The sequence below is a fragment of the Enoplosus armatus genome, chromosome 8 (genome assembly GCF_043641665.1).
Source record: "Enoplosus armatus isolate fEnoArm2 chromosome 8, fEnoArm2.hap1, whole genome shotgun sequence".
Lineage (NCBI taxonomy): Eukaryota > Metazoa > Chordata > Actinopteri > Centrarchiformes > Enoplosidae > Enoplosus > Enoplosus armatus.
The window spans coordinates 25,131,556-25,159,068 of record NC_092187.1 but is presented as its reverse complement, the minus strand read 5'-3'; the positions used below and the strand labels follow the sequence as shown (position 1 = coordinate 25,159,068).

Below are 27,513 nucleotides of genomic sequence, written 5' to 3'. Positions count from 1 at the left end.
AATGTAATATTTTAGAACATCCAGGGTGCAAAAATCTATTCAATAACTTTATTAATCCCAATTAAAAGTATACGTTATAGAGCACACACAAGTCTGAGTAACACACATAAAATAAAATAACAGAATACACAATTAAAATACTAAAAACCAGTGGTTTTCATGCCACTTTCTACTTCTGTCACATCTCTGAGGAAATGCATTTATCTGACAGCTTCAGTCACTCGTTATTTACAAAAAACATATTAAAATGTAGAAGTACAGCTGAAGTGATTAATCAGTTCATTGTCAACTGTTTTGATGATCATTTAAGTCATTTTCATGTAAAAACATGTCGTGGTTCCAGCTTCTCTCATGTGCAGATTTGATGTTTTTGGGAGGTTTCCAGAGAACAAACGTATTCTGATGTGAAGGTTAAAGGTCATTTTTGCCCTCCAGTCCTGAACTACGGAGCCCCCTGAGGGTCATATGACAGAAAAAGATCCCCCTTTGATTGTTAAAGTTATATATCCTGCTCGCTATCCTCACATACAAGTTATATATTAATAATCAAATAAAACTTGCACCGCGTCTAATTTCTCTGAGTGGCTGATTGCTTATTATGTGCAGCAGAAAGGACACTTATTATTAATCAGTGCTTTTATTTCATCTGTCCTGAGGACTCCTCCTAATAACTTTTAAATGCTGCTGTTAGTTTGTGAAGCTGTTTGATAATCAGTGTCTGAGGACACTGAAGTCATGTCCTCTGTACTTTTTACTTAGTGACTAACTAACACAGGATTCTAGTACTCAAAATATTAACATATTACTAGTTTTAGGCCAATAGATGAATACACATAGTTTTCTGTATTTCCTCATCAGGCTTTTATTCCTGTCAACAATTTACTAAAAATATTAATCTTTTTATTAATCTGATTTCCGACACATTCACGTATTTTAAGAATTAGGAAAATTGCACATTAATCTAAAATAATTCATCTTTGAACTGAACTACATTAATCTGCAAAACATGGTTAAGTCTGATCCTGAAGGGGAGGAGATTCAAAACCACATCCATGGAAGCTGAATCATATTGACTTTCAAGAAGTCTCGAAATTATAAAATTGCTCCATTAATTTGTCAGGACGACGAAACGACATGATAATGGTTCTGGTGATGAGTCGTCCTCCTGGGAGAAGAATGAGGTTGATTACAGAAGAGTGAGTTATATAAGTCAAATTAATGCGGCTTAATGGAGCTCCAGTGACTGCAGGGAGACCTGAACACACACACACACACACACACACACACTAACACACACACTAACATACACACACACACATGCACAGAAATATCAACACAAACCAGTTAAAGAGCTCACTGAGTCCATGACAAGAAAAAACACACAACCTCAACTGAAGCTGCTTCAGCTGTTTTTAATTTGGTCACTTTAAACTAAATATCTGACGACGATCAGCTGGTGAGGTTTGTTTGTGTCACCTGAAACATGTTCTCTCTCTGGTAGCTCTGGTTTTGAAAGAGGCTAAAGGTCCCTGTAGAGCTGAGGGGTTTCATCTCTACGAGTGACACATTCGCTTTAAAGACCTCTCACTTAAATATACAGATAGCATTTCAAGAAATTCATAATGTACAAACAAACGGGCCTCTGGCGGCTGCAGCCTCATTCAGCGTGAAGATAACATGTTGCCGTTTCTACAAGCAGAGCAGCAGCTTCAGTTGAAGTTATTAAGATTATAAACTTGAAGCATAAAAATACGCCTCAAGTTAATTATTACGACTTTTACTTACAGCTGTTATAGCTAACTAGCTAGCCAATCAGAGATGAGATGAGATGTCTTCGAGCAACAGTAAAACTATATTTCATGTTCAGTTTGCTAAAAGATTTCATGTGGCGAGAAGAACTGGACGTTTTAAAAAGGTCTGCGACGAACGATTATTTTTGAATTAATCTGTTTTCTCAATGAATCAATGAATCATTTGCTCTGTGAAACAAAAATGTTAGTTTGGGCAACAGACCAAAACCCAAAGAAATGTACGATCAGACAGAAACCGAGAGCCTCCAGAAGGAGAAGAGGAGGGCGACTTAGACAAAGGGGGGGTGGGGGGGGGCAGCTCGGGGCCACGTCACAGTTAATTGTCTCTGGCTTCAATGACTGTCCTCCTTCACTCAACTGTTCTCTAACTTTCTCTCCCTCTTTGTAGAGTTTTTAACTCTCCTTCACTGACCCTCTTTTTCTCGACCTCCATCTTTGTCTTTCTCTCTTTCCTCCAACACACATCCTGCCTGGGGGAAGGTTGTTGGTGTTGTGGTCACCAGAGGCCTGGTGGTGCAGCGGTGCAGTGGTTCACTGAGTGTGCACGGCAGTGGGAGTCTCACTCTCTGGCTGGAGGACCCAGTCAGGGTCTCTGCTGCGCTGCTTCACAACGACGTGCTTCATTTCTGCAGCGTTTCTGCAGCGTTGCTCCTTAATGTTCAGGGAACGGATTCAGTTTGAAGTTGTTTTCTGTTGTCGACTGAAAACAGCAGCTTCTCTGTTTCAGGAGGGAACAAAACAATCACAACTAATTGTTTCCAGGTTGCGTCGCGTCAGAGGACATTTGCATAAAGTTGGTGGAGGAGGACTGTTGAGTCTTTGAGCTGCGGTCTGCGTGGTATTTGGCAGCATGCAGCATGTTTTTGGAGTTTTAATCTCCAGTGTTTGAGTCCATGTGTGTATCTGGGCTGAGTCTGATAACATGAGACGTCCTAAAAATACCACAACAAAGAGTCCCATCTGATAACTTCTATTAAAAGTTAATGATTAAATATGTCTCACTGAAACAACAATGACTCAGTCTGACACACTTTGTGTTTGACAGCCCACCTGATCCAAATACTGGAGGTCTTGTTTCAAACTATTGATAATTATTATTATTGTTATTATTATATATTTGATATAAGCATGAAGGTTTGTGACTCCTGAAACTGGCGTGAAGTTGTTGGAACTACAGAGTGGAGCTTCTTCCCTCACAAACGACCTCCGACAGCTGCAGAGAGTCAACGTCAACCTGCCAATATACCATATATATAAGATAAATGCAAGATTTATTTTGGCCTGTCGTCAAGTTACTCACAGAAACGCCAACGTTACTTTTGCTGATAACGTAGAACTGGACATCTTTAAATACCACAGAAGACAAACTCAAGGCTGAAACATCAGCGTCAGGACAGACTTTAGGGTTTTGTGGCCACCGGTGGTGACGATCAGAGAGCAGCTCCAGGTTTTCTCCATTTTGTTCATCTAACTGATGTGTTGTCTTGTGTTTAATGAACTTTACAGCCTCCAGAGTGACTGCAGACTTTATAGACGGCTTCCACTGCCTCCTCCCGCCAGAAACACATCAACATGTACACGTCTGCAAGAATCTAAACAGACACACACACACACACACACACACACACACACACACACACACACACAGACACATCTAGCTCATCTGCACAAAGTGAAATAAAGAAACAGAAAGAGACAAAAGAGTGACGCACAAGAGAGAAATACAATCAGACAAGATCATTTTAATAGAAGAAGAGAAATGCTGTGTAGCTGCAGGGAAGAGCTGCACGCGATCCACACACACACACACACACACACACTCACACACACACACACACACACACACACTCACACACACACACACACACACACTCACACACACACACACTCACACACACACACACACACACACACACACACTCACACACTCACACTCTCAGCCTCTCAGTATGCAGTTTTGCAGTAAATGTAGCACCAGAAATAGCCTGAGAGCAGTTAGCGATGAATATTTCAACTATTCTCTCTGCCTCACTTTAAATCTCTCTCACGTCCTTCTCTCCTCCACTTTTGCATTTTCTCTTATTCTATTTTCACCTCTCTTTAAACTTTTAATCTTCAGTCTCCACAGGTCCGCGCACCTCCTCCCCTCCCGTCCTCCCTCCCTCTCCGCGGCTTAGGAAAGGTATTCAGTATGTGCAGTAACTGAGGGAGCCGCCATTATTCTAACAGGATATCTAATACAGTATGAATAAAGTTATGTGAAGGATGTGAAATAAATCAGTAGCCTCTGTCAGCTGATTCTGATTCTTTTGCTAAAGTTAAAGTTCTGAATTCTTCTTCAGTTTCTTATGAGATGTTAAATCATTTGTTTTATTTGTTGACTGCTGATGGTAAGATCATTTATACACAGCATATTGGCACTCAAAGAATAAATGGACACAAAGTGGTGAAAAAAAAGAGCCACATACGTTGTCAAAAAGAAGAATTTAGGTTTATTTCTTTATTAATCTTATATACAGACATTTACAGCAACCTTTGCTAAAGTTATTGAAGAAAGTTATGGTCACTTCCTGTTGTCTAACACAGTGAAACAGAGATAACGTCAGTTATTAGAGACTCTGTCCAGTTGTAGTTCCAGTCTGAGAGAGTATACGATGTACAGTAGATATATATTTGTGACGAAGAAGAGGAAGAAGAAGCAGGGTCGTCAGTTTGAAACACAAGACTGTTCAGCAATCATTTCTCCTGCATTCACTAAACACTAAAACACAAACACAACAAAACCCTTTCCTTTATCTTTACAGTGGTTTTTCCACATGAGATGAGACTGTGTGTTTAAATCTGCAGAAATGATCGACTGCCAAACATGAAGAGGCGATCTGAGGGTTTTGAGAGTCGCCTCTCTTTGCAGCACTTAAACCCTTTTTGGTTTTCAGTACAAAAGCTCTGCAGCTCCGCGTGTCTGATATCACAAATACATGAGTGTGTTTACGAGGCTCAAACACCAAATTAAATATTTCACAAGCAAACAATACTTTTTTTTGGCATCCTGCGTCTGTAATTAAACACTTTTCTAGTTGAAAAACTTTGTGCATCATCAGACCACTTCAGTGCTTTTTAAATCATTGGCACAACAAAACAGCATCAAATGAATGATGAACTTTAAAAGCCACTCAGGTCAAATGTGCATGAATAAGGATGTTTTCCAGTGAGGGGTGAACTTCCTGCGAGGCCCTGAATGTTGCTTACTCACCTCAGTCTGCTCTCACATTACAGGAATACTTTCTGGGCATCTGGGATGAATGATTAGCCTAGCTTAGCACAAAGACTGGAAGCAGGAGGAAACAGAAACAGGACTCTGCATCCGGTCTTGTGTTGTTCTCAGTTCGACCAATCGGAATTCATGAACGGCATGAAATCATTGAATGACGTGGCTCTTTCAGACGATTCAAATGATCTTTGGACTGAATGGATCGAGTTGGCCTTCATCTCTGTGAGAGCAGAGGAGTCATTCTTTGATGCTCAGAAAACATTCACTGCTATTCCTTCTCTAATGATTGAGTAATAATAATAATAATAATATCAATAATAAGTATTGGAGTGTGCCAATACTGACAGGAATCACCAGCCCAGTGCTGCTCCTGGGAGTCTGATGGATGTATAAAGTCAGCTGGTAGTGGTCCTAGTGGTCGCTCGTGGTACTGCCCTCCATCTGTAAGACTGTCGACAGGACACCTCCAGCTGCAAACCAGTGGTTTCTCTTTGTGTTGTGAACTTTTAAGCGATGATGTATGTGTACGCTGACTGCTCTACGTTGTGTTTGCTGCTCTGTTTGGGCTGAGCTAGCTGTTTCCCCCTGCTTCCAGTCTTTATGCTAAGCTAGGCTAAACACATCCTGACTCCAGCTCTGTGCTCACTCTTGGAGAGAAGTCACAACATGCTTCACTTCATGAACCCACATTCTTTTCTCTCAAATAAAACTGTTCCTCCAGACGAGGCTGTGAATTTGTTTCCTTTATATGAATACAACATATGTAGTACTTGTACTTACTGGCAGTAATACTTTTGTATTCCAAGCAGGTTGAAGCAGGTTATGCACACATTGTTTGACCCAGATCTCGACCCAGACTTCATGCAGATGTTGTGAAGAAATGGCAGCTGTTTTCTGATGAGTGTGAATTATTAATTGACCCATATTACTCTACGGGGGGGGGGGGCTGTTTGTTACCAGGGGGCGGATTAACAAGGTAATGTGCAGTCAAAGGCAAGAGTGGTGAGGTGAGGTGAGGTGAGCGTATTGTCTCCCCTTCTTTTCCTCCCCCCTCCTCCTCACAGCCTCAGAGTCAGGATCCAGGTCAGACAGGCTAACAGGGGGGACGGTGCACAAACTGAACCAGCACTCATCGTAACTTTCCTGTTGTTGTGGTATATTTTTCCTGCTGCGTCTCTCTCCCCCTTCCCCTCCTTCTTATCTGAGGTTTCCTTTCTCTTCTCGTCCTCCCTCTCCCCCTCCTCCTTCTCCATCACTTTGTCCTCCTTTCCCAGTGTCGTTAAGGGGGCTTCTGGAGGGTGGGTGCCCGGTGCAGGGGTGGCCGGTGGTTGGGTGTCCACAGGGTCCCGTGCGGAGGTGGTGGGGATACTGGGAGTACTGGCGGCAGTGGTGGCGGCAGGCTGGACAGATGGGTCAGTTGTTGCAGGAGGAGGAACAACCTTCTCCTCTTCCTCCTCCTCAGGCTGGAGGGAGGGTTCAGATGTTGCTGGAGGAGGAATAACTGTCCCCTCCTCTTCATCTAGTTCGTCCTCCTCCTCCGTGTCAGCAACTACAAAACACACAACAGGAGAAAACGTGTTTTTATAACCAATTATCAAAGAGTTTAATCTGTAAAATAGTTTCACTTTCTCAGAGCACAACTTGGCGTCTTCAGATGAGAGAAGCTGAAACTGTGTACTGTAAAAATATACCATTTATTACTAATATTGATAATAAAGCAATAACAACAACAAAGTCCTCCAAATTAAACTTCACCTAAAAACCGTTTCTGATCTTTAAAGCCATCATTAAGGTTATGTTCAGTTAGGTTAGGTTAAGGTAATGTAAATGATGGCAATGTGATATTATATCATCATGCCATGTACTTGTACATCTCTGTGAGGTAGAAAAAGAAAAAAGAGTAGTCAGGCTTTGAGAGATTTGAAAGCTGGACGTCTCAGCAGCTGGACGAGGAACAGCTGGATTCAGAGCCCAAACTCATCTAATCAGGGGCCTCAGGACCAGAACCGGCCCTTTAAAAGTGTGATTTAAGCTCAGCAGTCTGGTGTTGAATCTGTGTGAAGGCAGCGTGTCGTACCACAGAGGTTGTTTTCACATTTCTGGAGGTTCTCAGGACATCTGGAGCACCAGTCACCTTCAACATACGGCCTCTCGTCTTCGTAGTTCCCTCTGAAGACATACGATCACACACAGAGTCGTCATACACAACGAAGACGAGGAGGTCACGTCTGATTCATTACTCGGCAGAACGTCATAGAAAGTCTCATTCAACATGAAACTAAACATAATTCAAGATATTATAATTCAATACACTAAAAACACTGTGTGAACAGATGCATTACTGTCCACAAGGGGGAGCGCTTCTTCTAGTAGTAACACTAGTGAGGGCAGCAGCACTGTAGTATTACAGTGTAGTAGAAGCAGCAGCAGTAGTACTGTAGTAGTACTGTAGTAGCAGCAGCAGCAGCACTGTAGTATTACGGACAGACAGTAAGTGTAGTAGAAGCAGCAGCAGTAGTACTGTAGTAGTACTGTAGCAGTAGTAGTAGTAGTAGTACTGTATTAGCAGCAGCAGTAGTACTGTAGTAGTATTGTAGAAGTAGTAGAAGTACTGTAGTAGTAGCAGCAGTAGTACTATAGTATTGTATCAGTAGTAGTACTGTAGTAGCAGCAGCAGTAGTACTGTAGTAGTATTGTAGTAGTAGTAGAAGTACTGTAGTAGCAGCAGCAGTAGTACTGTAGTTGCAGCAGCAGTAGTACTCTAGTAGTACTGTAGTAGTAGCAGCAGCGGTTGTACTGTACTAGTGTAGCAGTAGTAGTAGTAGTAGTACTGTAGTAGCAGCAGCAGCAGTAGTACTCTAGTAGTATGTAGTAGTAGCAGCAGCAGTAGTACTGTAGTAGTACTGTAGTAGCAGGAGCAGTAGTACTGTAGTTGCAGCAGCAGTAGTACTCTAGTATTGTAGCAGTAGTAGTACTGTAGTAGCAGCAGCAGTAGTACTGTAGTAGTATTGTAGTAGTAGTAGAAGTACTGTAGTAGCAGCAGCAGCAGCGGTAGTACTGTAGTTGCAGCAGCAGTAGTACTCTAGTAGTACTGTAGTAGTAGCAGCAGCGGTTGTACTGTACTAGTGTAGCAGTAGTAGTAGTAGTAGTACTGTAGTAGCAGCAGCAGCAGTAGTACTCTAGTAGTATGTAGTAGTAGCAGCAGCAGTAGTACTGTAGTAGTACTGTAGTAGCAGGAGCAGTAGTACTGTAGTTGCAGCAGCAGTAGTACTCTAGTAGTACTGTAGTAGTGGCAGCAGCGGTTGTACTGTACTAGTGTAGCAGTAGTAGTAGTAGTAGTAGTACTGTAGTAGCAGCAGCAGCAGTTGTACTGTACTAGTGTAGCAGTAGTAGTAGTAGTAGTACTGTAGTAGCAGCAGCAGCAGTAGTACTCTAGTAGTATGTAGTAGTAGCAGCAGCAGTAGTACTGTAGTAGTACTGTAGTAGCAGGAGCAGTAGTACTGTAGTTGCAGCAGCAGTAGTACTCTAGTAGTACTGTAGTAGTGGCAGCAGCAGTAGTTCTGTAGTAGTAGCAGCAGCAGTAGTACTCTAGTAGTATGTAGTAGTAGTAGAAGTACTGTAGTAGTAGTAGCAGCAGTAGTACTATAGTATTGTAGCAGTAGTAGTACTGTAGTAGCAGCAGCAGTAGTACTGTAGTAGTATTGTAGTAGTAGTAGAAGTACTGTAGTAGCAGCAGTGGTAGTACTGTAGTTGCAGCAGCAGTAGTACTCTAGTAGTACTGTAGTAGTGTCAGCAGCAGTAGTTCTGTAGAAGTAGCAGCAGCAGTTGTACTGTACTAGTGTAGCAGTAGTAGTAGTAGTAGTACTGTAGTAGCAGCAGCAGCAGTAGTAGTACTCTAGTAGTATGTAGTAGTAGCAGCAGCAGTAGTACTGCAGTAGTACTGTAGTAGTGTCAGCAGCAGTTGTACTGTACTAGTGTAGCAGTAGTAGTAGTAGTAGTACTGTAGTAGCAGCAGCAGTAGTACTGCAGTAGTACTGTAGTAGCAGCAGCAGCAGCAGTAGTACTCTAGTAGTATGTAGTAGTAGCAGCAGCAGTAATACTGCAGTAGTACTGTAGTAGCAGGAGCAGTACTGACGCTGGGTAGTAGTTGCAGACCAGGAAGGAGACCCTCTCCCAGTCCAGACCCTCCATGTTGCTACAGAGATGGAAGGCACAGCCGACTCTGTGTGTCCCTGCCCACACCATCTGTAACACACACACACACACACACACACACACACAGGTCAAACCCAGCCCACAGATACACACAGGTGTAGAAATATGTGTGTGTGTGTGTGTGTGTGTGTGTGTGTGTGTGTGTGTCTGACCTGTGTGTAGTGTCCACACATCTTGTCTTCATCACAGCTGTTGTTGTGGAAGTCATAGTCCAGATGTTCTACAGGAGTCAGTTACATCATATTAGCATTAACTATTATTATTATTATTATTATCATTAAAGTATTGGATTATTATTGCTGATGCATTAACTTGGGCTGAGTGTTTGGTCATGTGGATCCACCTGTAGCACTGCATGTACTTTATATTTCATTCTTTTATAAGCTGATTATTTGGCTTGTCTGTAAAACCTCACTCGCTGTGCAGTCGAAGTATAAAGTTGTATAAATATCGGTCTCGTTGGCGTCCACGTGCTCCTCCAGCTGAAGAACTCATAATGAAGGAAAGACCTTTGGCCCGCTCTTTTTCCAAGATGGAGGACCAGGTACCGTAGAGTCTGGTTCCACAAACAGACGCTGCCCTGATGAACCAACTCACCCAGAAACCATTTCTCCAGAGCCTCTCGGAGGTCCAGAGCCCCCGTCCCGGCGAACAGATTCTCTCCGGTGTCCTCCAGTTCTGGGTTGTGGTTCCAGACGCATTTAGCGGCGTAGCCCTCTGCGATCACCTTCAGGGTCGGGTCCCATCTCTGCAGAGAACCGGCGGAAGTTACGGAGAACAGAATGATAGAAATATAAAATTAGGAAGCACAAAATCCCAAGTTTCAATTCAGAAGTGAACGCAGCGTCTCCAGACTTCGAGTCGCCCTGTGGGTCCGGCTGATTAACTCGGATGAAGACCATGAATCTTAAATCGAAAGTCTTTTCATCATAAATGAAGATACACAAACAAGCACAGAGAGCAAAACCTGAAGGTTTCACATGTGAGATTTTCTTTCCAGTGACATTAAACAGTTGCTGGTTTTAATTAGCGTGATCATTTCGTTGTTCAGCTGGTTTTGATTGTTATTGATTTACGACCTGTAAAAAAACGCGCTGCATAAACAGTGCTGGTTTGTTTTTATTATTATTATTATTATTGTTGTTATTATTATATAACATGTTTTATGTCTCTGTGTTATTAAATCAACCGCAGGTCTTTGGCGCTGACTCCTGCTGACTCGGTGAAAGGACTATTTTTGATGTTTATCTGAGACATTAAGATGGATGTTTACATGACATGGTGGAAATGATGTGACATTTAATATCATATCAAGGAAATGTGCAAAAAGACGGGAAAGTAAAGACAGCTTTTGATTTATAGACAGCACATAGAGTTTGACCCTGAGTCCCGCAGCACATCATTACTGTCATGTTTCCTTCACACACTTATCCACAACCTGACCTCTGACCCCGACCACAGCCTGCCTGTTTCCTTCCCATCATGCCTCTGGGTTTAACCTCACGGCAACTTCCTCTTCAGAGACCGATGTGGTGAAAGAAGTACTCTGATCTTTTACTGAAGTAAAAGTAGCAGTACTACAGTGTAAGAAATACTCTGTTACAAGTTTCATTTCAGAATGATATACATAAGCAAACATTTTCAAAAACTGAAGCGAGTGGAACCGAGGCTACAGCAGCTACAAGCTAATTCATATTGATTGGTGTCAACATACATGAACACGCGGCAGTGAGTACTACTGTAGTTCTTCTACAAACAACGCAGTTCCTCCAGATTAGATAGAAAAAGTCTGAGAGGAGAATCAAGAGTGGAAATACACAAACTGGAGTGTTGATGTGGATCATAATGTTTTTCTTGTGCTGATGTTTATTTATGTCTGACAAGCTGCCGGATCGCTGCAACAAACATCCAGATCGCCTCCGACCGGAGGACTCCCGGCCTGAGGGAAGTCATTCATTTAAAAAAGCTTTTCTGCAGCAACAAGGTTCAGAAAGCAAATCAGCAAATAACAATGAATCTCATGTTGAGACTCAAAGCAGCAGTGAATGAATCTACACCGTCCTGCTGCCACAAACACTCACTACAGCTCCACATGTGGATTCATCCGCCGCTGAAAATAGTCCCCAACAGATGCACTATTTCCTGCTGTTAGTTTGATAAAAACTCCAGCGAGCAGCTGTTGGAGGGAATGACTGAGCCTTTTAAACATGAAACTGTATATTTGTGAGGAGTTTTTTAAAGATTGACGTCTTCAGCAGGAACCAATGAGCTGAGAGCTGAGAGCCACAGACAGGAAGTGAGACAGGACTGAGGGACGGACTGACAGGTTGCTGGTTTAAGTCTCTTTTTTTGGGATTTGTTGACAATAAGAAAATCTAGAATATCATCAGCTTGATACAGGAAGTAGATGATGACTGCTCGTCACTGATTGGACAGAACAGATTTACGTTTTTAAGCAACCAAAAGAATGAACAACACGACCCTGAATGAGTGTTTCATATTCCTGTGTGTGTGTGTGTGTGTGTGTGTGTGTGTGTGTGTGTGTGTGTGTTTATTTGTCCAGTGATGACACACAACACAAACAATAGTCAGGGGTCTCCTTCACATTCCTGTCTCTCTCCAGGCTCTCTCAACATCTGGTCTGTGTTATGACTTTCGGGTCATCTACATGGTCATGTAGTAACACACACACACACACACACACACACACACACACACACACACACGGTCACCTCCGTCAGCCGGGCTGGAGGTCGTCCGGTCTGTGAACAGCTGATTTTTGTTTCTCTTCGTCCTGGATGACATTTGATCACCGTGTCTGTTCACTGACCATCACAGGAATCACATTTAAACACGTATACACGCTGTACTCATAAAGTATACTCTGTGTACTCATGGTGAGAGTGTACTTTTGAAATGAATCTATGCTTCTGGCAGAAAATTAAACCAGATGTTCACTGGTGGAAAGTAACTCAGTACTTTTACTCAAATATGGTACTTATGTACAAGTCTGAGGTAGTTGTACTTTACGTGAGTATCTGCATTTTATGTTATACTTCTACTCCACTACATCTCAGAGGGAAATATTGCACATTTTACTCTGCAGATTTAGATTATTAATACAAAATATAAATCAGCTAATACATTGTGATGTATCATTATATATTAAACTAATGTAATTCATTAAAATGAGCATCAATAATATAATTAAACATTCTTTAACTTGTGTATTTTGTCTCAATATTAGCTCATTAATGGCTTGATGACGCGCGTCCCGACCCTGGTTACCACCGTCTGCTGCAGGTGGTTTAACGTTTCATCATTAGTATAATCTGTAAAGCGCCTGCAGTCCTTTATCCCCTTCAACAATGGAAACGCTTGTTTTCAACCGATCGTGCTGATTTTCAGTTTAATACGATTTTATGGAACGATAATATCATTCGACGTGTTTATTTCCGCGTTTGGTCAGATTGGTTTCGGTTGTGTTTGCAGGTCGACGTCAGTGTTTCTGTGATGAAACTGTTTGTGAGCACCGATAATCAGCAGAGTACAGTACAGCTGATGAAATATCCGAGAACACTCGGCCAACTGCAGTATTACTGCGTCTCCTGCTGAGGGGATTTACATTCCTCCTCTGCAGGTCTGGATTCTGGTCCTGGTTCAGACTCCGAGGCTGTGACCAGACCCACTGTTTAATCTCAACAACAGCAGGAAGCTTTGAGCTGGTTTTAATCCACAGATTACATGCTGAGATGTTTGATCTGGACTGGTCAGACTGGTACAGACAGGTTTGTCTGAGCTGGTCAAACTGGGTTCTCAGTTTTGTCTACACTGGTTAGACTAGTTTGTCATTTGTATTAGTTTTGTTTGAACTGGTCAGACTGGTTTCATTGCTGTTTTATCAGTTTGATCTGAGCTGGTCTGACTGGTTTGTCTGCTGGTTTCAGTCCACTTCTTATCTAACTGGAAAGGTTGTCGTTACGTTCTACAGACATGTTTTGCCAACAACAACAGAACTCAGTTTTCTGTAATTTCCTCCCAGTTCAGCCCACTGACTCCCTCCTCTTCCAGTTCCCTCCATCTCAGAATCAGAATCAGAATCAGAAATACTTTCTTGATCCGGGGGGGGGAAACTGTACACATCGTACTCATCGTCCTCCTCTTCGACGGCTACTTTTCTCATTTTGTCTTTCTCCCTTCCTTCCTTTGTTTCCTCCCTCTCGGTTTTTTCTGTCTCTTTCTTTCTCTCCTTCCTTCTTACCTCCCTGTCTCTCTTTGCCTCCTCCTGTCTCACCCACCTCTCCTCTTCCCTTCCTGCCTTTTCTTCCTCGTTCATCTTCTTCCCTCCCTCTTTCTCTCTCTGTCTGTCTGACTCCGTCACTCCTTCTTTCCTTCCTCTGCTCTCTCGTTCTGTCCCTCAGCTGAAAAGCAGAACCAAAATCATGAATATGGAAATGTCCTAGTGGGGCTTCCATACCGGCGGAGACAGGCTGAGACCTCTCCTGGTCCACAAACATAAACACACACACACACACACACACACACACACACACACACACATTCCTCTGGGTGCTCATTCATTCATCCTAATTTTCATTTCTCTCTATCTAAACATTGTGTTCTTCGTCTCTCAGCTCTTTCCCAACAGTCGTCTTCCTCTGTTGCTCAACCCTCCTGAGTGCTGACTCCCTGTCTGTCTGACTCCCTCCCTCCCTGTCTGTCTGTCTGCCTGCCTGCCTGTCTGTCTGTCTGTCTGTCTGACTCCCTCCCTCCCTGTCTGTCTGTCTGACTCCCTCCCTGTCTGTCTGTCTGTCTGTCTGCCTGCCTGCCTGCCTGTCTGTCTGTCTGTCTGACTACCTCTTCCCTGTCTGTCTGTCTGTCTGACTCCCTCCCTTCCTCCCTGTCTGTCTGACTCCCTCCATGTCTGTCTGTCTGACTCCCCGTCTGTCTATCTGTCTGACTCCCTCCCTCCCTCCCTGTCTGTCTGTCTGACTCCCTGTCTGTCTGTCTGTCTGACTCCCTCCCTCCCTGCCTGTCTGTCTGTCTGTCTGCCAGCCTGCCTGCCTGTCTATCTGTCTGACTCCCTCCCTCCCTCCCTGTCTGTCTGTCTGACTCCCTGTCTGTCTGTCTGTCTGACTCCCTCCCTCCCTGTCTGTCTGTCTGTCTGTCTGTCTGTCTGTCTGACTACCTCTTCCCTGTCTGTCTGTCTGCCTGACTCCCTGTCTGTCTATCTGTCTGACTCCCTCCCTCCCTGTCTGTCTGTCTGACTCCCTGTCTGTCTATCTGTCTGACTCCCTCCCTCCCTCCCTGTCTGTCTGTCTGACTCCCTGTCTGTCTGTCTGTCTGACTCCCTCCCTGTCTGTCTGTCTGTCTGTCTGTCTGTCTGTCTCCAGACAAACAGACAGATAGTTTCCCTCCTCTCATGTTCTCACCTGGAGGGGGTCTGCAGAGGTAAACCCCCGTCTGTTCCTGGAACCCAGGTTGCTATTAACTGAGCAACTCTACCTTTAATAAAAAGTGAGGATCGTGGTCTGCTGACCTGTACGGAGACGTGCTTTGTGTTCGGAGGCTGTTGCTGCACTGAGCAAATGCAAACAGGTTGTGAGTTGAGATTATTGAAATGGATCTCTGCTGTCTGTTGTGTCTAATATTTATCAGCCAGGTGAAGTTTCTTTTCATTCTCACTCTGAGAAAGTCACAGCTGCTGTCCAGTACATGGGCAGAGCGGTGCTTTAGCTTAATGCTAACATGCTCACAATGACAATGCTAACATGCTCATGTTTACCATCAAGCACCATCCTCCGGGTCTGAAAAGTGAAGCCAATGTGGAAGTGCCTTAAACCTGCATTCTTTCTACTGGCCAACAGGGGGCGCCTTCACTGGTTTCCAAAGGTCCCATCTAGAAGTCTATGAGAAAATGAGTCTGCTTCTCACTTGATTTCTGTTCAAGTCTGTGTAGCTCACTGACAGCAGGAGGAGGCAACTATTGTCGGTTCAGTGTCGACCCAAATGAACACAACTTCTTCGTAACATATAATATATGAAAATGGCAGTGTAAAAACATTTAACTTGGTAACATCATGCAGGTGGAACAACAACATACAAGTTTTAATCTTGAAATGGGTCCACAATCGTTTTCTTCCTGACATCCATATCCATAAAAGCACATCAGTCGTCGTCACGTCTCCATGAAGAGTTAAATCAGCTGCAGCTTCTCTCTGGTCCACCGACCAAACCAAAACAACCAGCCGGCCCCAACCTGCCTGAAGCTCCGACACACAAAACCAACACAGAGATTTAATCTGACCCCCAGTTCCCCTGAAAGTCCAACTGAGGGCTGTTCTCGAGTCAGATGCAGCATCATGACAAATGGAAAACTTTTAAATACGTCTTTAATATCCCTGTAAGAGGGAAAGCCAAGAGTCAGCAGCATGACACCGCTGCCAGGTGATGACGTGATGCTCAGTGTCCTCCGTCAGTCTGTCGGTCCACAGTGAAACACAGTATCACTGACATAACTATCACATGCATGTATGAGACATTCATGGTCCCCAGATGATGAATATTAATGACAGTGGTGACTCTCTGACTGCTCATTCAAAATGTCCTGTTCATTGCTGTACTCATGTAGCATGCTAACATGCTAACTATTACATAATGCTATCAAACTAACATGCTAAATGTTTCATACTGAGGTACTAACATGACCAGTAGTGTTAGAAGTACTCAAATCTTGTACTTAAGTAAAAGTAGTAATACCACAGTGTAGAAATACTCTTCCTGTAAGTACATGAGAAAAAGTACAGGAGTATTTGAATAGAAGTATACTTAAAGTCCTCATTATGCAGAATAATATATATTATATTTCTGGATTATAATTACTGATGTTTTAATATGGTCATCACTTTAATGTTGCTGCTGATGAAGGTGGCTCATTTTAATGACTTTATATTCTGCTGGGCAGCTTGTGATTAATAAAGTTTTATCTTGATCTATAAAATGACGTCATCATTTATTTGTTGATTCTATTTTGTATTAATAATCTAATGATCTGCAAAGAAACTAAAATGATCAAATCAATGTAGTAAAAAGTAAAATATTTGCCTGTGAGATTTAGTGCAGAAGTATAAAGTAGCAGAAAATGGAAATACTCAAGTAAAGTACAAATACCTCAAAATTGTACTTGAGTACAGTAATTGAGTAAATGCACTTTTTCACCACTTAACATGACATAATAAACATAGCTTAACATTTAGCATGTTAGCATGCTATATGCTCTATGCTAAACACTGAAGTACTATAAAGCAAACAGATGTTAAATTATCATCAAGCTAAACTATATATACAAAATGTCGGTATATCAACATTAAATAGTTAAAGTCCAAGAGGAACGCAACAAAATACACAACATAGAAGTTTATTTTCAGGAAAAATGCCGTCATAGGCACCGAGTCCAACTTTAAATGATTTAATGTGAGCCAAGCGTGACGGTCAGAGTCTGAGATGTCCCAAAATGGCCCAAAATGTCCCAAAATGGCCACTGTACAAAGCTTAACACAAAGCTGTTTAATGAAAAACAAAGACTTAACACACAAAGCAGCTGACAGTGAAGAGAAATGGAAAATCGAGACGAGAACGTTGCTTCATGAGCAAAGTGTTCTGCAAAAAAAAAGAGGGACACAAAAACCAGATACAAACAAAGATAATTAGAACAAGACAGAAAACAGCTTTGAGTCCTGGAAACAGAGAAACAGAGAAAACAAAAAAGAAAATAAACTGTAGGTTAGCAAACAAGTACAAGTTCTGTTATGATGAAGATGAAGATATGAACAGAAACAACAGATCCGTTTTATTTCTGTACTTCCTCGTCTTCTTCCCTCTTCTCCTTTCCTTTTTCATCTACCTCCTCCTTCCTCTTCTTCACCACAGCTTTTGATATATTATCTTATATGTGTGTATATATATATATATATATATATATATATATATATATATATATATATATATATATAACATCTTTGTAGAAACATTTGTCTCTGTTCAAAACTTGCAGTTTGATTAAAGTGATGAAGGTGTCACTTCCTGTTTGTACAGGTATGTTCATTTCTTTTCCATTGACTTTAAAACATTATACTGTGAATATGAATGTATGGTATCTTCTTATTGAACTGCTTCTCAATAAGGTTTTGATTTGATACCAAGTAATAAGTTACAGGACTGGAATCAATTTAGTGACTCGTTGTTATTGTCAAAAGCAACTTATTTTAGTGGAAGAGATCAAATTATTCGGTGAATGCATCGTCATGTTTCTCTCCGTTCCTAAATCACATGCATGTAAAGTCATTTGAAATGACGCTCTTCTCATTTAGCCTCCAGTGAAGCTATCTGTGTCTCTGAAGTAACGAGACGTTCGAGTACGAGTCTACAACCTGCTGCTGTAGCTGCTCTGTGAGGCTAAATGCTAATATTAGCGTGCTAACATGCTCACAGTGATGATGCAAACATGCTGATGCTAATGAGGCACTATGTTTAGAATAGGGTGACCAAATTTAAGTGCACCGCACCTTCGCACTCATACACACACACACCACAGGTGTTTTCATCAGGATGGGGGACAATTACTTCAGCGCTTAGCTCACCTTTCAACACCACGGACGCCTGAACGCAGCATTCTCGTAGCCGATACTTTTTCTAAAGGAAGGAGTAACCCTCAGTGGCATCAGTACTTCATGTAACTCTGTCTGCTCAGCCTTAAATGGGACATTTTGACCTGACGGAGGCACTAAAGAAACGTTCAGGGAGTCGCCAACATCACTAGTATCCATCGCAAAGATCGACAGAAGATCTGACTGCGGTCTGGACCGTAGCTGTCAAGTGTTAAAGCAGATCAGCTGAAATCATCATCCTTCCAGACCGAAGACCGAACTTTATGATTTCTCCTCTGCTCATTTAAACACGGATCTGCTGATTCATTCTTTGTCTTTATGTGACAGTTAAAAGTAGAGAATGACAGGAAACATGAGGAAGATGACAACGAGGACGTGCAGCAAAGGTCCCTGAACAGACTCAGGATGTTTTCATTAGAGACGCATTTCAAACATTTTCTAGCCAACAAGGATCTGCTTTACTGGCCGTTGTAATGGACATTTTCATGTTAAACTTTTATAAACACGTGTACCTCTTTTAAACGGGCCGTCCACCCAAAGACACATTTGGTCCTCTTTCCCACAGTTTGACCCCGGCAGATAGTTTCAGTGTGACTTGCTGTTTTGGAGATACCAGATCATCCCCATACAATAAAGCTCAATGACTGATTGGTGGAGCTCCCAATGCTGCAGAATTAGATTAGTAAGACTCAACAGCAGCGTCTCTCTCAGTATAATGACAAGTCTGTGACGTCTGTGGATTACACATCACTGTTCCACTGAAAGTTACCAAACTGTGACGTCTTGATTTAAATCAACTTTATCTCTTCTGGCTGTCGATGTTTTGGGGTAGTTTGGACTCTGAATGCTCATTAATTTATAGTTTGGTCTTATCAGGCTGAGATCTTTGATTTGATTCTCAGAAGGATCCTGCTGAAGAACTCACTATGTGCTTGAGCACCACAAACCAAATACCTCTGAGCTCCATCGTACTGATGTGAGCTACATTTGGTATTTCTTAATCTCAGCAAATCCAACTTAAGGTGCTTTTACATTTAACGTGTTTGGTGCAGTTCAAACTCTTCGGTTCATTTATGTTTCTGTAAAAACTTTGTTTGTGGTGTGAAAACAAAGGATTTTCTAGTAGTAGATTTGTGATTTTAGTGTGAAAACAAACAAGAGACGTTTAGAAACCAGTGAAGTGCAGCATGAGTTGCTTCCATGGGTCCCTGAAGTTACTTGAGAAGTACTCAAGTAAAAGTATCACTACCACAGTGTTTTCCGTTAACATACAGATGAGTCCTCATGATGACGTATATCTTAGATGACAAGTTACGTTTTAGTCACTTCCCAAAAGTAGTGACACATTTACCGTTTTTCAAAGAACCAGAAGGACTGTTGGTGTCCGCTGACTGCGTTTTACACATTTTGTTGTTGTTAAAGAGTTAAAGTATTCAAACGTACGTCAGTGACATCTCTCAGACATTCCTGTCGTAGGATTTAGTCAGTCAAAGCAGCTCACTTTGATTAGCGAATTAATAAACTTGGGGAAACATCAGTTCTTTTTATGAGGAATTATTACACAAACAACAGAAGATTAAATGAATTCTTAAAATGTACACAGATTCTCCTGCCTGTGTTTCTGTCGCTGATCTGTCTGCTGTAAAATTAGCTCATGATATCAATCACCTTATTCACTTTTTGAATCGGTTGATGTCACTTTTTGAAGACGCTGATGCTCAAACGTTGCCGTGATGAAATGAAAGCGTATGAAATGAAGCTGTGCTGATTTTCTAAGCTCTACAGGCTGAGGCGTCTTACCAGAGGCAGCATGGCTGAGGCACTGGGTGAAACCTGTCCTCTGTAGTGGTTATGAAGCTCCACCAGCATCTCCTCCTGCTCCTCGCTCAGAAAGCTCCAGACTCCAGGAACCACCAGGGCCCCCAGCAGGAGCCATGCCCAGAGAGGAGCTCCCCTCGGCGGGCAGAGGCACCGGCCCCCGGACCCCCTCCTTAGTTTGGAGCTCCACGAGGCTCGATCCTGTGTAGTCCTTTGGGTCGAGGGCCGCTGAGCGGAGACCCCCTGGAGCTCTGAGAGACTCCGCTGGTGCATGATGGGAAACAGAGTCCTGAAGGATGTATCCTCGAGTGGTCAGTACAGAGTCCAGCAAAGTGTGTGTGTTAGAATGACCTACAACTGTGTGTGTGTGTGTGTGTGTGTGTGTATACAATAGGCCACTTGTCTTTGTCTGTGAGTGTGTGTGTGTGTGTGTGTGTGTGTGTGTGTGTCTCTATGTGTGTGTTTAAGAGTCAGTAAAAGTGTGTGTGTTCCCTCCTCAGTGCCTCTCACTCTCAGCTCTGCCGATCTCCCTCTTTCTGAGCCGGCTTTAAGAGAGAGAGGATCCTCCCCTACACACACACACACACACACACACACACACACACACACACACACACACACATAGTTCACATTTCACATACTGCACCGACTGGTACGCACAACAAACACCCCCCCCCCCATCCTCTTACTCTCCTTACTCTCCATGTCGACCTCCTCCTCTCCCTCTCTTCTCTTCTTTTCCTTCTCTTCAGTTTCAGTTTGCTTTATTTGCATGATATTTAAAGGACACGTCTGTCTACGTATCTGTCAACAATACTCACATATGTACGTTAAAGTAGTTCCTGGTCACTGTGTTCTGGATCAAAATGACTTCACTATGAGGCTTGTACAGTGAGACACGTTTTATTTTTAAGGTCTTCAAATGTTCGCACTCAAAAATCTGCAGATTAAACCACCACAGAAGAAGAAGGGGACGCGACGAGATGACGCCATTAAAGGAGCTCCAGTCGAAGCTCAAACGACGGAGAACCATGTGGAGAACGTGATGGAGAACGTGATGGAGAACGTGATGGACATGTGACATTGTCGCTGTCGTGAGGAAGGTTACAGTTAACTTAAAGAGTAGTCCTGGGCACAGCGCTCCAGTAACTTATACAGAGTGTACCTGTGCTTGGTGCGCGTGCTGTGATTGGAGCAGATGACCTGCTGGGGGCGTGGCTGAGTGTAGTTGTGACATCACAATCTTACGGAAGTACTGACGGCTCGTTTAAAGGCACAGTGAATACGAGCTGTGTGCGTTTGAGCCTTTCCCAGTATTTATACTGCACCCAGAGCTGCTTTATGATCAACAAAAACATGGAAATCTCACTTTTCTACAATAGGGGACCTTTAAGGTTAGAGGACCTTCATCGTCATGGTTACGATAATAAGCACATGGTTAAGGGTAGGGAGCGATCGTGATCAGGTTGAAAATGGAAACGGGAAACGAACAGCGGCCTCCAGTGTTAAAGTTTTGTTTTGTTGACCAATCCATCCACCCGACTCTTCGCTGGTTTATAACAGCGGCGCCTGACTGAAGTCCTGCGGTCATCAGACGCCGATTTCAGCTTCTCGACTGATTCTGTTGTTTTTCATGGGAGGACGTCTCGTACATACAATGGAAAACAATCCCAAACAAGTCATTATAAAAACAAGATCAGACATAGTTTAACGTGTTTCTCTTTCTCCCCCCCGCTGCCCCCCTCCCTCCCTCTATCAATGAAAAGTTTGTTGAAATGTGGGGAAGTCTGGTGTGGACTCAAGCACACACACAGAGACTCACACTGAGTCACCGAGCAGCTGATGCTGATGCGGTTTGTGACTCACGTACGTCTGCGTCTGTTGTGGTGTGAAGAGCCTCCGAGCTCGACGTCACTGCCGACGCTTCAGGTGTGTTGATGCTGACTTTTCTGTAGTATCTATTAATACACAACATCATACTGGTACCTTACACACGAACCAGTGGGGAAGCTGGATTTGATCCAGGAGTTGTCAGTTAATGGATGTTGACATGAGCTCCTTCCTCTTGCCTGTTCAGACATGACGTGTGTCACTTTGCCGGCTTCGTTCTTCTGTTACAGTAACTTTCTGTCCTTCACGCTGTCTGTCTGTTCAGGTTTGTTACAAGCTGCAGTGTTTACATGATGTTGTGAACGAGAGGGAGCGATGTCAAGTCTATCAATGAAGACGGTTTTTGTAACCCAGGAAATAAGTTTTGGAAAACTGCATTTTACTTTCAGACAAAGATGCGTTTTGACAAAGTAATCTTGATAAACTAAAGGTCCACTTACTATCTTTTTCAGCTTTCAGAGACACCTGACGATCTCCACCAAAGCATGGAGGGTTGTCCAGTTGAGATGTGATGAAAACAGCTAGTTAATGGACCTCAAGTTAACATTATTTAGTCAGAGAACTTTTTCCATGAAAACTTTTATTTGTTTCCAGTGGCTTCAAAGCTTGTTGCCTGGCAACCTGCAAAAAAACAGCAGCCCCAGAAGAAGAAACCCTGAAGTCTGAAATCTGTGATCAATGAAGAGAGAGAGCCACATCATGGACAGGGAGGAGTCACAGCTGTCACATCTGTAAGTAACACGTTCCCAACAAGCAGGAACTGGGCCCAGGGGACAGTGAACTGGGATCAAGGGGCCCAGCAACACTTTGACACTGTGACACGTCTGCAACTGTCAAAGGTTAACAAGACTGAATATCTAAAACTACTTCTCTTGATTAAGGCAGTGCTTGTCGGATTGTGTCTGAAACCTTCTCTCACTCCTCTCCAACGTTGAAATTGGGGTAAATTTGTTTATTGCTGAAAGACAACAGACCTGTTTCGACCTGTTTGCATCAGCAGGCCATCGTGTCGTCGCTGACTGAGGGAACGAAGAGCCGGAGAGCCCAAAATGGAGGAAGTTATCGCAGTTTATTAGCTGCTTGTCACCATCCAGTTGTGTTTAATGTGTCGGAGCACTGTTTGCAGACAGTTATGAGACAAACACATCTTTTGAAATGATCCCATTAGCAACTGAGCTAATGAGCTTGTTGTTAGTTTTGTAGTTAGCAGTTAAATGGCGGTTAGCGAGCTTTTAGCTTTTTAGCTTCAGTAATTCTATATTGAAGCATGATGGTGGACCAGGATCAATTTCCAGGGCAGTCAGTTAAGGGAACCAGCAGATGTGTATCAGCAGGTGTGTGTGTTCATGTATCTGTATGTATACATGTATAAACTCATACAATAATTTAGACACTGTACCCGAACATATACGTGTGTGTGTGTGTGTGTGTGTGTGTGTGCAGATGCAATTACTTGCAGAGTGAACGCTCACTAAAGCTGTGTTTTCATTCTTTCAGCCAAGTACATCACATCATAACACACACCCAGCTGTGCCCACAGGCTCACATTTCACTGTGCAACACATTCCTCAGTCCGTGTGTGTGTGTGTGTGTGTTGAAGGAAGCAGGGGGGGGGTGAATGTATGAAACTGAATCCTGTGGGTCACCGTTTGCTCCGTAACACCGGCCTCATGTTGACAGTCTGCAGGGAGACACAGAGACGTGTGTGTCCTGACCTCACTGTCACACACACACACACACACACACACACACACACACACACACACACACACACACACACCAGACAGCTCAAGTTTGTCATGAGAGAGCGTTGAAAATACTTTGACTGACAAGATAACACTCTTTAATCTGGTAAATTGAACAACAGGCTTTGGCTGAGCGTGAGGCGTCCATGTTATCATGTTGGAGCTGGAAACATCACATCTGTGTGGCGCGATGACGAGGCTGTCACCTTCCTCACATGAACACAAATGTCATATTTCCATCACGTTCTCCACAAATTCAGTTACCATTTGAATGTAAACTTGACTAACGAGACTCAAACTAGACTAAAACTGAGCTGTAAAACTTTCATTTGGTACCTGAGAAAAATGTGCGTCACCTTCCAGACACAAGTTGAAGAGATCAGGAAGCTTTGAATCATCCACTTCCCCTTTTAAAAACTATTGTTCATGGAGTTATCAACCTTTATTTAAACACACTGAGAGCACCAGCTCAACAGATGACAGTCAAAGAACAAATGAGAAGACAAGACAGTCTGTAAGATCTTTTTTCCACATCTGTGAGACTTGCAGGGTGGAGCGTCCACTGTCAGTTTGTCCTTTTGTCCCGCAGTCTGCTCCGGCTGGACGGTGGAGACGAGCCAAAGACAAGTTTACTCATGTTGGCTCTGATGTGAGACGGGCTGAGCTGAGAGATGCAGAGCTGGTGTGATAACACTTGATGTATGGAAAGTCAAACGAATCAGCAGGGAAAGAATTTTACATTTAACTTCAAACAGCTCTGTAGGTGAGAACATGTTGAATGTTTTCTTTTGTCTTCAAACATCTTTGGACCATTTTGCTTTTGCTTTAACATGCCTTAAATTCATTCTTTCTAATGGCCAGCAGGGGGCGACTCCGCTGATTTCAAAGAGAAGTCTGATTGTATAGAAGTCTATGAGAACATGAGCCGACTTCGCACCTGATTTATGACCTCAGTGAACATTTTCCTGATGAGTTGATGGTCTCAGTCTTCTTCAAAACAGCATGATGTTCATTTTGTAAATTTTGGTCTCATTTAGAATAAAATAGACGATAAAGTGGGGTGTGCTTTAGGGCGGGGTTACCTTGTGATTGACAAGTCGCTACCACAGAGGCCTGTCAATCAGGACGGAGGAGTTCAGTTGTACTAAAAGACACTCTAGGGGTCGGCTGTTTATGTGTTTTGGTAAATACATTTACAAGCTAACTTTGTTAGCAGTGACTTTGCTCGGCATAGCCAGGAGCCAGGTGCAGCCAGGTTGCAGGTACAGGTGGGCGTGCATAGTGTCCTCGTGTCCTCAGCTCCACCCTCTCGTCCAAATAAGGTCACTGTTATCCACATTTTACATCTTAGTGACATCACAAAACCCTCAATTTATGTTTATGATTATTATAAAGAGGTACAGATGTTGGTGTTGAGCACTTTGGCCTCATTCCTCCCTGGTGTTAATATGTGATCTGGATCTGGATCTGGATCAGGAAAAACAGGTTAATGCAGGTGGAAAAACACACAGAATGCTTCACAGTTAAAATGCGATGGTTGTGATCAGATCTCAGCCTGATGTAAATAACATGAGGACAGTTTGGACGAGCATCAACCTGCTCAGCTGGAGGAGGACTCCACTGACTACTTTCATAGGACTGAATGCTGCACCATCTTTGAACACGGTACCCAGTTTCCTTTAATACATCCAGGGTTGAGCAGCACAAGGGGGTTAGGGTGAGGGACCCAGATGAAGTGGTGGTATTTGTAACCAGTTAGCACTGGTCACATAATCTTGACAGGTGTATTTATCGTGGCAATTAAGGAGACAGAATTAAACTGTTGCCCTGGTGTTTTAAAGTTGTTTTGTACAGTATTGTCTCCTTTTTGCAGATGATGTGGTTCTCACAGTTGGCTCCAGTGCTCACTGGGATAGTTTGCTGTCTGTTGCTGGTTCAGCTTCTAATCAGGAGGCCTCCCTGTGGACGTTCTCTGGACACAGCCAGCTGGGAGGAGACCAGTTTGGAGGGATTCTGTTTCCCACCTGGTCTGGGAGCTCCGAGGTCCGTCTGGTGGAAAAGGGACGAATGTGTGATCAAGGTTAGGGATCCTCGGAGAGGCCAGATTTAAGGGCTGTCCAGATTGAATTTTTACAACACAGAGGTGGGAAAGATGGTCATGTGTGGGGAGGGAACACTCGGAATATCAGGCGACGGTAAATCAGCAAGTGAGACGAAGACAGGAAGGAAAACCAGACTGGAGAGCAGTTTGCTCAAGAAAAAAGACACGAGACAAGAAATAAAGAAGTAAAGAAAAGAGAGATGAAATAACAGAAGAGAGGTTTCACTGGAATTCCCCTTCAGTTACATACTGGGACTGATGTTAAACTGGGCCGGGTGTTAAATCCTCCATACCTCACAGCTGCACTGTGATGGGCCACACACACACACACACACACACACACATATCTATACATCATATGAATAGTATGTGATTGTGTGTGAGTGCACTCCAGCCCAGCCCATGTGATTCTGTTGTCATTGACGGGCTGCTAATGGCTAACAGATGAGCCTGTGTGTGTGTGTGTGTGTGTGTGTGTGTGTGTGTGTGTAGGGTGTGGACCCTCTTAGCCCTTCAGAGTATGATTAGTTTGGGGAGCAAGCGCCAAATCTGACACACACACATGCTAACATTATGCAACATCTGAGCAGAGCAGCGTATAGTGTAGCATGGCCAGTGTGTGTGTGTGTGTGTGTGTGTGTGTGTGTGTGTGTGAAAAGAGTGTCCCATTATCACCATCATCATCTGTTCCTGGACCTGTCTGCACTGCACGTGCTCTGTGATGATGTCATGGGTACAGGAAGTTGACCACTCCTTAGAAACGATGTCAAACCTTCACAACCGACTCTGAACGCTCACCAGTCTGCAAAGACCTCGCCCAGTGTTTAGAGACCTGGGGTATTGGTTTCACTGGGGTCTTGCTGGGTTCATTGTAAGGTTGTCACATGGTGTCACTGCTCTGACGTATGTGAATGTTTGTACTGGTTTTACTGGGTTAATTGGTTTTAGTGATATTACTGAGTTCACTGGTCTTACTGGTTCAGCTGTATCACTGGATTCGATGGCTCCATGATTTCACTGGTCTTGCTGGGTTATTTGGTGTACTCTGGTCTTGAGTTTTACTGGTGTTACAGGCTTTACTGGTCTCACTGGATTCACTGCTTTCACTAGTTTCATTGTTCTCGTTGCTCTGACTGGTTTTCTGGATCTACTAGTGTTACTGGTTCCACTGGTCCTCAATGGTTCACTAATCTCACAGGAATTGCTGGTTTATTGGTGGATCTTTGGTTATACTGGTTTTACTCGTTTCAGTGGTCTCAATGGTGTCTGGGCTCAGTGGATATGCTGGTCTCATTAGTTTCGCTTTTCAATGGTTTTACCAATTATACTGGTTTTGCTTGTTATACAGTTCATATATCGGGTTCGTATATCAGTTTCTTTGTGGCCACCAGGACTGGAAGTTTCCCAGTTTGTGCTGGATCATATAAGAAGTCTCCTGCAGCCATCTGTATGTATGTCATCGATTCATCCGACTGGATCCATATTTTACATCTTAGTGACATCACAAACCCTGATCAGTTCAGGTTTAGGATTATTATAAAGAGGTACAGATGTTGGCCTCATTCCTCCCTGGTGATAACATGTGATCTGGATCTGGATCAGGAAAAACACGTTAAAGCAGGTGGAAAAACATGCAGAATGCATTGCAGTTAAAATGCGATACATCCTCGTTTTTGGTGTTCTCGTGTGTCAGCGTCTCTGGAGGAGGTCTGCTCAGATCTCAGCCAGATGTAAATGACATGAGTACAGTTTGTTCACATTCTGAAGAAAAGAAAAAGACTGTTAAACTGCCCAAACTGCAGCATTTGCTTTTTGTCTCAAGAGACAGCTGTGATGTGAAAGACGAGGGTTACGTGACTGACGGGTGTAGCCGAGCTGGCACTCTGATTACCTTCTTACACTGAAAGTAACATTAGCATAGTTAGCAAGGCTACTGAAAAGTACTGTAGCTTACTCCATCTGTCTCGTCACCTTTGTAATTGTGGGCGGCTTGTGT

At 43.2% G+C, this 27,513-nt stretch overlaps 1 protein-coding gene across 1 annotated transcript; it reads right to left on the bottom strand.

Moving 5' to 3' along the window:
• Positions 1-6,052: 6,052 nt before the first annotated feature.
• Positions 6,053-20,228, bottom strand: LOC139289494 (peptidase inhibitor 16). Its single transcript, XM_070911106.1, has 6 exons — positions 19,764-20,228; positions 9,895-10,045; positions 9,450-9,517; positions 9,218-9,327; positions 7,160-7,251; positions 6,053-6,631 (listed from the first exon to the last, which is right to left on the bottom strand). The coding sequence occupies exons 1-6, from the start codon at positions 20,052-20,054 to the stop codon at positions 6,141-6,143; spliced, it is 1,203 nt and encodes a 400-aa protein (XP_070767207.1). The 5' UTR covers positions 20,055-20,228; the 3' UTR covers positions 6,053-6,140.
• Positions 20,229-27,513: the final 7,285 nt, after the last annotated feature.